This window comes from Echinops telfairi, unplaced genomic scaffold (assembly GCF_000313985.2).
Source record: "Echinops telfairi isolate 266 unplaced genomic scaffold, ASM31398v2 ScPeMD7_2;HRSCAF=8, whole genome shotgun sequence".
NCBI classification, from domain to species: Eukaryota; Metazoa; Chordata; class Mammalia; order Afrosoricida; family Tenrecidae; genus Echinops; species Echinops telfairi.
The window spans coordinates 19,969,405-19,981,616 of record NW_022103898.1 but is presented as its reverse complement, the minus strand read 5'-3'; the positions used below and the strand labels follow the sequence as shown (position 1 = coordinate 19,981,616).

Below are 12,212 nucleotides of genomic sequence, written 5' to 3'. Positions count from 1 at the left end.
CACCGCTGCCCCGTTTTGCCCTGCTAGAGGAGTGAATTTTGGGGGCTCTCCTAAGGCTGCAGGGAGCCCCGCCCAGCTTGGGTCTCAGATTAGAGACCACCACCCCCACTCCTCGCATCCCCAGCCCAGAGGCCGGCGTTAGAGACCCGCCCGGCCAGCCCCCCTGCCCGGCGCGGCGGCGCTGCCTCTGTCCATGGTCAAAGCACCCGGGTAATCCGCCTTTCTCTTCCGCCCGCCGAGGCCCATTCATATTCTAATCACAGCGCTGCCGGCCCGCGAACAGCCACTTTATCGGGGCCCGCGGAGACGCAGCCGGCCCCCCCACTTCCACTTCCAGCCCTATCGCCCCCCTCTTTCTGCACTTTAAACTCTGCCGGGGAGGGGGTCCCTGGGAAAACCGCGTCCCCGCTTGGTCGCCGGGGCTTCTCACCAACTTCCCGGCTGGTGGGAAGGAGGAGGGAATGAGGGGAGGGGCTGGGCCACAGACAGACTGACAGACAGAGTTAAGGGAAGAGACGGGGGTGGGGAGAGAGACAGAGGGGGACAAAGTCCTAGAGAGAGACAAAGAGACGTGGGGGGCAGGGGCTGGACAGGGACCAGCAGGCCAAGAGGGAGCCGTGGAGGGGGCCGCCGAGACAGAGAGAGACGCGGCGAGGGACCAGGAGCTAGAACCCGGGGCCGGGCGAGCGCGGGGGGAAGGAGACCGTCGGGGAGAAAGTTCTGGAGGCCAGCGGGGCCCTGCCCCCTCCCTGGCCAGCAGCCTTCTGGACGCCCGTGCTGGCGGCTGGCTTCCCAGGGCTGCGACTCCTTCCCACTCTTGGCCACCCCCCCCAACTCGCAGCTCACTCCCCTCCCCTCCCCCACGCGTGTCCACGAGTGCGCGCGGGAGTCGCGATGCCGGCCCCCCTCGCGTTCTCAAGCCCCCTCCCAAGTTTAACAACCCGGGACCAAGCGGGGAGGAGGCGTACGAGGAGATGCGAGGGAGAGGGGCCCACTCGTGGCCGAGGAGGCCAGTCCCCAACCTTGCCGGTGTCCCAGTGTCCCCCCGCCCCCGCCGGCCCCCTCCCTGCCCGCGCCGCACCGGGTCGGAGAGGGAGCGGGGGGAGGGGGAGGGGGAGGGGGCGCGCGGGGGGGAGGGGGCCACATCTAAGCCAATTTTGATTTCGTCCATAATGAGTGCCCAGCGAAGGCTGGAGAAGGCCTCTGGAACTTTAAATAAGAAAAACGTTGCTAATGCTATAATAGAAGGGGGAAGTCGGAGGGCTGGGATTGCGTCGCTCGGAGCCCCCCTTTTCGGAGGCGGCTTTTCTTATTCAAAACAGGCCCACAATGGGCTTCACAGAGCGCCTCGCCACGGCCCCATCTGACGAGCGGCCATTCATCAGGCCGGCTGGCCTATCAATGACATTGCTCCCATCGGGGCTCCTATAAAATGATGCTTTTTCCCATGAAACATTCGCAAACATTTTGACGGGTTAGGCTTTGCCCGGCTGGATTACCGAGTGTCCCCGCGCTCGCTCGCTTCCTTGCCCGCTCCTTCTCGGCACTCGCCCCCCGTCTTTTCTTCTTTCTCTTTTCTTTCTTTTCCGCTTCCCCTCCCCTGCATCCCGCGGCCCCCTCTCCTTCCCCTCCCTCCTTCCCTTCCTCCCTGAGCATCTCGAGCACAGGGATCCCCAAACATCAGGACTTTTGGGGGCGCCTGTGCTGTCCATGGGAAGAGCATGCATTGTGGGCTACTGGAGGAACCCGACATGGATTCCACAGGTTAGTCCTGCGGGGGGTGTGTGGGGCCGGGAATGGGGAGCCAGTTGGGAGGGAGAGGGGGAACTTCTGCAAGAGTTGCAAAAAAGTTCCGATGCTTCAACTTGACAGTGAGCTCTCGAGAAAGGACGCCGCGCGGGCACCCGTTTGCAACCGGTGCCCGTGGACCGCGTGGAAGTACGTGTGCGCGCGCGGGGGGAACGGGGCGCGCTTTCACTGGCCTTGGTCACCCCGTCACGTCCAGAGGCGCCGGCTCGCGGCGAGCTCGCTGCCACTGGTCGGAACTTGGCGAGCTGACCGGCCCCTCTCGGGTCCCGTTCTGCCTCGGAGTTTGGGGGCCTCCTGGGCAGAGCGGTGCGCGCCCGGGCTGGGAAGAGGGAAGGGAAACGGAGCGGAACGGCCTGCGGGCCCAGGAGGGCGGTGGGCCCCGCGGCTGGAGCGAGCGGCGGCGGCGAACCCGCTGGGCCCGGGGGGCGCGCGCGGCGCCGGTCCTCCGGGGAGCGGGGAAGACACCGTGCCAGGAAGGGGCGCCCGACGACGCGACGCGCGCCCAGCTCCCACCCGACTGGGGCGAGCTGGCCGGGCGCGGCGCGAAAGGCGAGGCCCGCTGATCGCCTTGGCACCCCGCCCCCATCACCCCCCTCCGCAACGTGAGGGCTGCTGGTGGTGGGAGTCAACTTTTGGGGTGGCGGCGTCCTGTCGTCGTGAAGGAGAGGGACCAGGGAAGAGTTTTTTAAGAAAAAAAAGCCAGGCATCCCGGTTCATTGCCGGGCGCCTTGTGCGCTCGCCACCTCCCTCTCCAGCGCTTTTGAAGGACCGCCAAACTTCTAGAAGCGAGTCAGGCGCCCTGAAGCCTTCCCCCAGGAAGTGCTTTGGGTGTGAACACCCCCACCCTCAGCTGCGGTCCTGCGCCTAGTGGGCGCCGGCCGGGGCTCGGCAGCAGCCTCGGGGTTCCTTGGGGAGATAGGGTCTGCGACCGGCGCGGTCTGGGCCGGGGCAGCAGCTGGACTGGACGCGATGCCTGGGAGAATCCAGGCTGCGCTCCGCCGAGCGCAGCAACAAGTGCCTTCCAGCCTCTGCTGTCTCCTAACCCTCAGGCGCCTGTTTCCTGAGCACATCAACACCAGCAGGAGACCCCCTCTGCCTCCCCGCCCCCTTCCACTCCCAGGCGGGCTGGGAATGGGTGTGCGGAGGGAGCAGAGGTCATTCGGGCAGAAACCCCAGATGATCTTTTCTTAATCGCTGCAGAAAGACTCCGGGCCCCTCCAGGTTTCTGCCGCGGCCCTACTGGCGGCGACACCCGCGCCCTCGGTGTATCTGTGGAGTGTTTCCGTTTTCCTCGGGAGTTGATTGTCTCGTATCCCTCTGGGAGCGCGCTCCCCTAGTGGGTGTGGGCCGCTATCAGGTGGGTAAAGATGGAGCCCGGGAACCCCCCTTCTTAACTGCAGTGACATACCCAGGCTGGGAGAAGTGTTCGGATCCCCTGCACGCCCGGCTGCAGGTACCCGACAGGTTGTGCTGGGGTCTTCTCCGCCCTCCGCAAAGCAAGCGCAGAGCGGGAGAGGAGTCCCGCCCGCATTTTGATCGCCAGCGCCTGGGTCACAAGGCACCTTCAGAACACCCCAACTTTAGCGCCGCATAGCCTAGAACAAAAATCCAAGTCTGTGGTGTGTGACCAGTCCCTGCAAGGGGCTCCCGCAGGAAAGTGGGGGCTGCCTGCATTACAAACCTACCCTGACCCAGCTGGGGACTTGGGGCACCTTCCAACCTACATATAGGACCGGATCGCCGTTCTGGGGCGCGCTGTGGATGCTGCTCCTCTCTGGGCTGGTGTGTGTGTGGGGGCTCTGGGAATGTTCTTTTTCTGCCCCCTATGTAGCACTTAGTTACCTCGTCCTCAGCAGCAAACGTCCTAAAAAGCCTTTGCTCATTCGCATCGCTCCCGGCTATTCCGTGTATCTAAGAAACCCCTAGGAAGCCACTCGGAACTCAGAATCAAAAGTTTCTGGGGAAGAGCCTCGTGCAAAAAATGACCCGAGACGCGCCCGGTGTGTTTCACTCGCGTGTGCAAAACCCCGGACGAGGAAGGGCGGCTCAGCGTGGTCCGACCCAGGAACCAAGCCTCACCACCCTCCCAGAGAAGTTAATCCAATTAGTCATCAACCCCCACTCCCACCCCCAGTCTCTCTTGTTATGTAAAAGTCCCCTCGGCCCCGCCGGCTGGAACGAACGCTCCTGGGCGAAGTTCGATTCCGCTCGTTTTACAGCAAATTTCGCGCACTCCAAGCCACGACCCTGAAGAAGCGCTAAAGTTTCATCCCGAAAGGATTGTAACATCCCATTTGCAGCCGCTGCCGGGGCGAAGTCGGGAAGTGTCCCGGTTCCGTCCGAGAGGCCGCAGGCCGGGCTTCGGTCCCCTACTCCTAGGAGGAAAATCCCCGCCAAGTGCCACGGGGCCAAGGAGAACAGTTTTGCTGGGGCCGGGCTCTAGTGGCCTGCCTTGGGGCCACTTCAGCGTGACCTGCGGAAACGCGCCCCTTTGTTCCTGGCACCGAGCCGGTAATATATTCCTTGCGTTGCCCCCAAATACTCAACAAGTGTGGGACGAGGACAATGGCTCCATCGGGGGAGGCGGGGGAGCCGGCGCGCGCCTCCTGGCCCTCAGGCTCCTCCACCCGGCCCTGGAGCCCCACAAAGCGGAGCCGCCCTGGGCTGTGGCTCCGGCTGCGCCACGCCGCTCCAGGCCAAAGCGGAGGGCGTGTACAGGGGGTCGGCGGCGCACTGTCCCCCAGGGGTCTCTCCGCAGCCGGGGCGTCACGCGGAGCACCCCCTGCGGGAGGGTGAGTAGTGGGGGTCGAGCCCCGCGTGGCCCGCGCGTCCCACTAGGACGCCGGCGGCGCGAAATCGAGGTGAGGCCAAGCCCATGCGCCTGCTGGGTCCAGCTTTGCGCAGTTACCCTCTTGCCCGGACATTTGAGACGGAGAGGGAAAAGTGGGTGGCATCGAAGGCCACCCAGAAGTTGAGCCAAGTGGGTTAGGGCCGAGTTGGTCGCCTACGCCACGGAAGGATCATTTCTTGCGACACGGGCTGGCGCTTTAGAGGACACTGCCCAGTCCGAACGGGAAACTTCTGCCGCTGCCCGCTTCCTGCCCTTATCCCCCAAACCCTGCGCTGGCGCGGCCAGAGCTCCCCCAAAGCTGAAACTGGTGGTCGCGGCCGCGCCACCAGGGCCGCACTCTGGTCTGCGGGTTCCGGTCGGGCCAGGCCGCAGTCTGGCTCTGTGGGCCCCTAAAGCGGGGCCATTGGAGTGGTGCCCATCGGGAGAGCCTCCTGGAAGGGACCCGGGCCCGAGCTCCTGGATCATCTCCCAGGTGCTGGGCAGGAGAAGCCCCTTTCTCTGCCTGGGCCATCGAATCAGCTGGCCGGGGCCCCCAGCCGACCTCCTGATCCCAAACTAGACCGGCTCTCCCTCCCAGGGCCTGTGTGTGGCCTGAGGCGAGGTCATGCGCGTCCCCACCTCAGCCACCTGCCAGGCGCTGGTGTGTCTGGGTTTTGTCATCAGGGTCAAGGTCCCTCGGGGTCCCAGAGCCCTGCGGCTGCAATCCTTGTGGGTGCGGATGCCGACAGGGCGCACATGGCCCTGCGCGGGCAGGCGGCGGGCAGCGCGCCTTCCCGCCGAGTCCAGAGCCCGAGAGACGCGAAAGTTTGCGGCGGCCGCACAGCGGCCTGGGCCTGGGATCGCCAAAGCCGAGCCCGCCCCCTCCCCCAGCGCGTCGCCATGGAGACCCTTGGAAGTTGGTGGTGGAAAACAGACCCGGCGCAAAGCAAAATATTATGAGTGCAGTTGGGGTGACTTGGGGGGGGCGGGGGGCGCGGGGGACCGTAGGGCAGGAGCGGGAGCCGGAGGCGGAGGCTGACAACAAAAGGCTGATGAGACGGGGAGAGAGGCCAGTTGCAAAGGGCCTCAGGCCGCTGTGTGCGCGCTGGACCGTTCGACTGCCCAGGGGCGCCGAAGTCAGTCTTTTCTGGACACCTGTCCTCAGCCTGCCCCTCCGGGGTTCTCAATCCCCTAGCCTCCGCCGGCCCCTGCTGGGAGGTGCACCTGCCTCCCACAGAGCCACAGGTTCACCCTCAGGAGGTCGTCCAGGTTGAGTTTCTCACCCTCCTCCCTACTCAACCGGATCTGACGGGGTGCGGGGGTTAGGCTGAGTCAGGAAAGAGAAGAGAAAGCGGGGCCCGCATCCAGAAGTCTAGAGGGTGGCGGAGAGCTCCTGGTTGGCTTTTCATTGCGATGGAGGCACTCGTAATGTGATCCAGGCCAGCCTTTCAGCCCTCCCAAGACGAATGTGCACTGCCTGTAAAATGAGGGTTCGGGCAATTGAAAGCCCTTGATTCCCAAGCACGTGAGGCGCCTCCTACTCATTTGGCTTCACCCTAGAACAAATGAAGTGATTGGCCAGCTTCATCCCCTCTCCCTGAGCTACTGCAGGAGCCCTGGCCTTCCCTGGTCCCTGGGGCTGCCAACGGTTCAGCTGCTCTGCGGGAGCTTTCCTCTCCCATCCCTACAGTCCCGGAATCCCGCAGGGACCATCCTACACTCACCTTCTATGGTCATTAGGAGCCAGAATCCACTCAGTGGCCGGGAGTGTGCTGAATCTTGGCTCATCAAGAACCTTGGCGAACCATGTTTTGAATGGTTAATGGCCTTCTCCAGCGCCACATCAGGCGCATTCTTTAAGACGTTATGCAACTCCCGACAACCCCAAAGGAAGGACTAGTAGACGCTAGGATGCTCATGTCGGGTGTCCCTTTAGAGTTCCAGACGAGAAGCCAGCATCACAGATCCCGAGAGATACAGACTGTCCAGTGTGCCACCGGGTTGTCATCTAAGACCCACTCCTCCACTTCTAAAGCCTGTAGAAAGAAAGAAAGGGGTCTCTTTTGTCCCCCAGCTGCCTTTCCTGATGATCCTTTGAACAAAGGAACCCTTTCCCCTCTCTGAGACCTTGTTGCATCACCTGTAAACGATTTGATTGGAGTTAAGCAATTAATTGGTTAATGAGCCGGGCAGCTAACTGAAACGTAGAGGTTGGATTCCACCCAGAGCCACCTAAGAAGGAAAATCCGTCCTTGATGACACACCGTGGGTTGGTGTAGACTTCATGGTTCTTCTCATTCATTTAAAATTCGACCACTCAGTCACACACGTCTGTTAGTGTGTCTCTTCAGACATGCACCGGGCAAGTGGCATCTGCTGGGCCCTTGCAAAGGGGTTTTCCAGACACCTGCCTCTCCAAGTCCTCACAGGGGCTCCCCACACAGGTGGCATTATCACAACCTGCATCAAGTGCCGGTTTCTCTTCCATTTCCATCCTGGCGACACTGTGGTTCTAAGTCATGTCGGTATGTTTGTTTGCCTGGAGGTCTTTGCCAAGCCAGCCGAGAAGGTATAAAGGTTGGGATGCCCAGCCGTCAGGGCTGCATTGCCCTAGGTCTGCCCTCGCTGATCTGCCCGTGGTTGGGGGCCCTCTTCAGCTGTCCCCTGAGCTGCCGCTGTAGAAAAAGGCAGGAGAGGATCCGGGTTGTCATTTTCTCCCCTTCCGTTCAATCCATTGCAGGTGCTTCTGTGATTTTATCATGGTTAAGGGAGAGAGGGTGGACTCAGAGAGGTTTTTAGAGGTGTCAGGTAAGAGTAGAAGACTCCTTAGGGTTCCTTCATCAGATGTGATTCAGTCTCGTTTGCCGATCACCTGTTAGGCAGCAGCAGGCCCTGGAGACAAGCACTGCTCCCAAGAACTTCAGAATCTCTTGGAGGAGAGAATGTCGGCATGTCGAGAGCAGTGTCAGCGCAAAGGACATCCACAAAGAGTCCTCTTGGAGCCTAGATGGAAGGCTATGTCTCATGTTGAGTCCCACCGTGTGTTGGCGCTGTCACAGGCATTTCCCCACACGGATCCTACAAGGTCCGTTTTTAGGATGCAATAGGATCCAGGATTTTCCCAAAGTCACAACTTGCATGTAGCAAGGCTGGATGGGAAGCAAGACAGTGGGAAGCCCAGTGGCCTGCCCGCCCACCCCACCTCACGCTCTCATGTCAGCCTTGGAGGGCTTGGTAGGACTCTGGCCTTTAGGTAGATCTGAATTCCACTGGGAGAAAAGAGAAATATGTGGATGGGAATGGTAGAGATATGGAATGCCGTCATTTGGGGGCACCCAGGAAAACCCCATGTGAAGGAGGTTTGTGATTCTGCCTTTGAAAGGATTCAACAGATGGTTGCTGGGAGAGGCAGAGTCTCACAGTGGTTAAGTGTACATTTTGATCATTGCAGTGAGCTAAGATAATTTTCAAGTGGTTCCTTTGTTGCACATAGTGATCCTGTAGGGCATGGTAGAACTGTCCCTGTAAGTTTCGGGGCTGTTGCTTTTCACGGGGTAGAGTGCCTCATCTTTCTCCTGTGAAATGACTAGTGGTTTTGAACTGCTGATCTTGCAGTTAGCTGCCTAACATATAACCACCATGCCACTAGGGCTTGACATGGACTGGATAGCGGTGAGTGGGGCTTGTTTGTTTTTCCTTGTCCATTCTGACTCGTAGAATGGCATGTGTTTCAAGTGGAACTGCTCCACAAGATTTTTGGAAGCAGGTGGCCAGACCTTACTTCCGAGGAACCTCTAGGTAGGTTTGAACCTCCCACTTTTCAGTTACCAGTCCAGTGCTTAACCATCTGCACAGCCTAGGGGCTCCTGAGTATGTGTTTTGGACTCAGGCAAACCTTGCTCGGTTCGGTCTACTCCACAATGAGTTACAGTCTTCGTCATTCACAGGGACAGTCCTACCCTGTCCCAAAGGCTCACTATGAGTCAGCGTGACTTGATGGCAATGAGTTTGGTTGTTGTTGTTTTTCAATTTAGTTTTCTCCTGGACCTGATGAAGCCATCTGATTGGGCTGTTGGGCATAGAGTATGTGAAAGTGATCATAGTTACGCCATATGGGCCACTAACCATGTGCCTGCACACTGCTAAGCATTTTTCTATGAATACGTTCTCCATGCCATCCTCCCAACAGCCCTGTAAAGAAGGAACTGTCCTTCCTCACCATTTAAGTGGGGAACCAGGACTGGTTCGAGGCAAACTCCAAGCTGGAGGTATTCAGTGAACTAAGCCTTAGAAGCCTGCTTGCAGATACACTTTGCTTGAATGCTTGGGTGGCAGCCTGGACCTAACATGAAAGGGTGTGCCCAACCTCCTTGAGATAAGATACAAGCAATAAACCAAGCTTTTTGTTTCTTTCTGAGATGTTTATGAAGTGCTTCTCAGATGCCAGGCATGGACGAAGCACACGGAACACGTTGTTGTGGTTGTTAGTTGCCACTGGGTCGTGCACAACTCCATGCGCAATGGAAGGGGACATTGCTCGTTCCTGCAGCCTTGAGCTCGATCCATTGCTGCAGCCACTGTGGGCTTTGGCGTCTTTCAACCTGGGGGGGGCTCCGCTGACAATATCTGTTGTGGTCCAGAGGGTTTCCATTGGCTCATGTTTAGAAATGAATCACCACACCATTCTTCCTGGTCTTAGTTAGGAATCTCTGCTGAAACCTGCCCATCCCAGGGGATCCTGCTGGCAAAATACCACCACCTTCATGGCACCAGCATCATACCATCTTTCACGTGTTTATAGGACCGCTAACTGCCAGTTGGGTAGTAGAAATGCATGACTAGTGGTACCGAAGACATGCATTCGTAGTTGTACTGAAGAAATGCATTACTAGTGCTGTGTGACAATGTGCCAACTACTATTATTACCCACTTCATTTGATACAATGAGAAACTGAGGCAGAGAAAGGACACCCAAGAGGAAGTACGGGACAAAACCAGGGTTTGAATGGATATCCCCGAACTGTCTCTCCAGCTCCAAGATTGGCATTCTGAACCATGACGCTTTATCAACTTTCTCATCAGCTTCAGCGAGTAAAGAGAGTGGGAACGGCAGGGAGGCCCCTGAAAGCACACAACATTTCAGTGGAAGAAACCTGCCCTCACACCAAACTCACTGCCACTGAGTCCATTCCAACTTCGAATGACCCTACAGGACAGGGCAGAATTGCCCTCGTGGGTTTCTGAGGCTGCAGATCTTGATAGGGGCAGAAAGACCCCCCTTTCTCCCATGCACTGCAGACCTCGAAGGGAGCAGCCCCATGGGTTCAGGGAAAGCAGGGAGCTGGTGAATGTCTCCCTAGAGGAAAGTGCTGAGCTAATCCTTTAAACTTGAGAGACAAAATGTATAACGATGTTATAAATTTATAATGATGTTAGTTAGCAAAAATAGGGACATATGTAAAACTTTGGTGTGGGACGTCCATCAGCCTTCTTGGCGGCTCAGTTGCATCCAGTTAATGTTTGCTTCGCCTCTGAGAATGCCGTGACGTCCTTCGTGCTTTTGGACAGACCTGCCTCAGTCGGAATTGTCTAGGGAGCAGAAAACATGAAGTAACGGGATCATGTACGTAGCCTTTGGGTAATTTAGAGAGCCCTGCTGGTACTGTTGGCCTGCTCCCCTCCAGATCAGTGGTTCAAACCCACCAGCCGCTCCTGGGAAAACACTTGAGGCTAACTGCTCCCGTAAAGATGGACAACATCCGAAGCCCTACAGCCCTAGGAGTTGGAATTGCCTGTAGTGTGAGCCTTGCGGTCAGATAGACCGAGGTTTGAACTGCGGCTCCGTCTGTTACCTTTGTCCTCTGTGACCCAGGAGAAATCATCTAACTTCTCTGTTCCTTAGTTTTGTTCTGTGTGGAAAGCTTCACACCCCCATGCCCGAGGGCTGTGGTGAGAATCCCATGGGGCGGCAACTGGATCATAGCATTCGCTCATTTAAGGACAGGTGTGATTTTTAGGGAAAATAATGATCTTCTTACGCCCTGCCCTAGCAACCTGGTTAGGAGAAGGTCCGACATCTCCAGATGTTGTTCTTCATGTCCTGTAGACCCAGTCCAGGTTTTGTTGTTTTAATTTGTTCTGCTATTGTTGAGACGATAGGAGTCAGACAAACACCACCCTGGCCGTTTCGACTCATACCACTCAGCGACATGGATGGCGTGCGCTGAACTCTGTGACCATGCACCCCCGCCTGTTTTGAGTTGTTGCCCCCCCCCACCGACATCAGCTCGCTGCCCCCGAAGGGTCCCATCTCATCTTCCTGTGGAGAGAGTTCTCAACAGCGCAATGCTCGAGGCTGACCTTTCCCACGGGCTGGGTGCCACGGAGGCCTGGGTTTAAGACGGCATCACGTTCCTTTGAATGCCAAGCAAAACCATTCTTTTCTAAAGGGTTTTGACAGAGGGATTACTTCATTTTAATCTCTCCAGTTTTCCCACGAACAAGGGATTGCACGTGCTCTGTGGCATAGCGGTTACACATTAGACTGCTAACTGCGAGGCCAGCAATTTGAAACCACAGGCCGCCCCAAAGGAGAAAGACAAGGTTTACTACTCCTGCCAAGAGTTAGTCTCAGAAACCCACAGGGGCAGTTCTACCCTGTCCTGTAGGGTCCGTTGCTGAGTTGGAATGAACGCGCCAGAAGTCTGCTTGTTGTTTCTGTTCAGAGTTTCCAGACAGGACAAAAGTTGCCGGATTCTGCCTTCCCCCATCCTCCGCTCCCCCTCCCCACCAGCTCCTTCCTGTCCTGGAATCTTATGGCCTAGATGCTTCATCTTCTTTTCCCCTCCTTATGGTTGCCGTTATCCCTGACTTGTAAACGCGGCAAGTCTTCACTTGGCTCAAGTGAGCGGCAGTTTCAATGAGCGGGAAACAGTCTCGGAAGCGCCTTCTCCCAGGTTGCACAGGAGGCAGGGCTCCGCTGCTTGTCTTGTCACGTCACGCGTCCACGCTGAGTCTGCTGTTCTTCCCGAAGTCCCACGTGTTCCTTTGTTCTGCTCTGGGCTTTCAAACGCGATTTCTACTGAGTTTGTGACCTGTTAGCTGCTTTCGTTAAAAGAAAGAGGGCACGAGCGAGGCAGCAAAGAAGGACACGTAGCCCATAACCTTTCACCTACATTTGGGCCCAACAGAGGCAGCGAGGGCTGCATTGACCTGTTTCCAGAGAGCCCGCCCGGCCTTCCGCTGAGTCAGAGCGGATCCTCTGAGCAGGTGACGCAGACATGCAGTGTGTCCCCTTTGAGGCGTGGTCAGTCCTTGAGAATATAACGGGAACACAGTCTGTCCCGAGACAATCCATCCACCAATGGTGATTGGTAAACAGGTGGGCCCCGGTTTTATGGTTTGTTTTTTTGTTGTTTGTTTTTAAAAAGAAATCATTTTGTTGGGGGCTCATACACTTTTATCACAATCCATACATCCATCCATTGTGTCAAGCACATTTGTACATTTGTTGCCATCAGCATTCTCAAAACATTTTCTTTCTACATGAGCCCCTGGTATCAGCTCCTCATTT

At 57.5% G+C, this 12,212-nt stretch overlaps 1 protein-coding gene across 1 annotated transcript in view; it reads left to right on the top strand.

Annotated features, from left to right (window-relative positions):
- The first annotated feature begins 1,459 nt into the window (after positions 1 to 1,459).
- The window catches only part of RFX4 (regulatory factor X4), a 204,625-nt gene continuing 193,872 nt past the window's right edge, over positions 1,460 to 12,212 (top strand). The window contains exon 1 of the mRNA XM_004700730.2: positions 1,460 to 1,764. Within this exon, the coding sequence (XP_004700787.2) occupies positions 1,722 to 1,764 (43 nt within the window). The 5' untranslated portion in view covers positions 1,460 to 1,721. The remainder of the gene's footprint in view (positions 1,765 to 12,212) is intronic.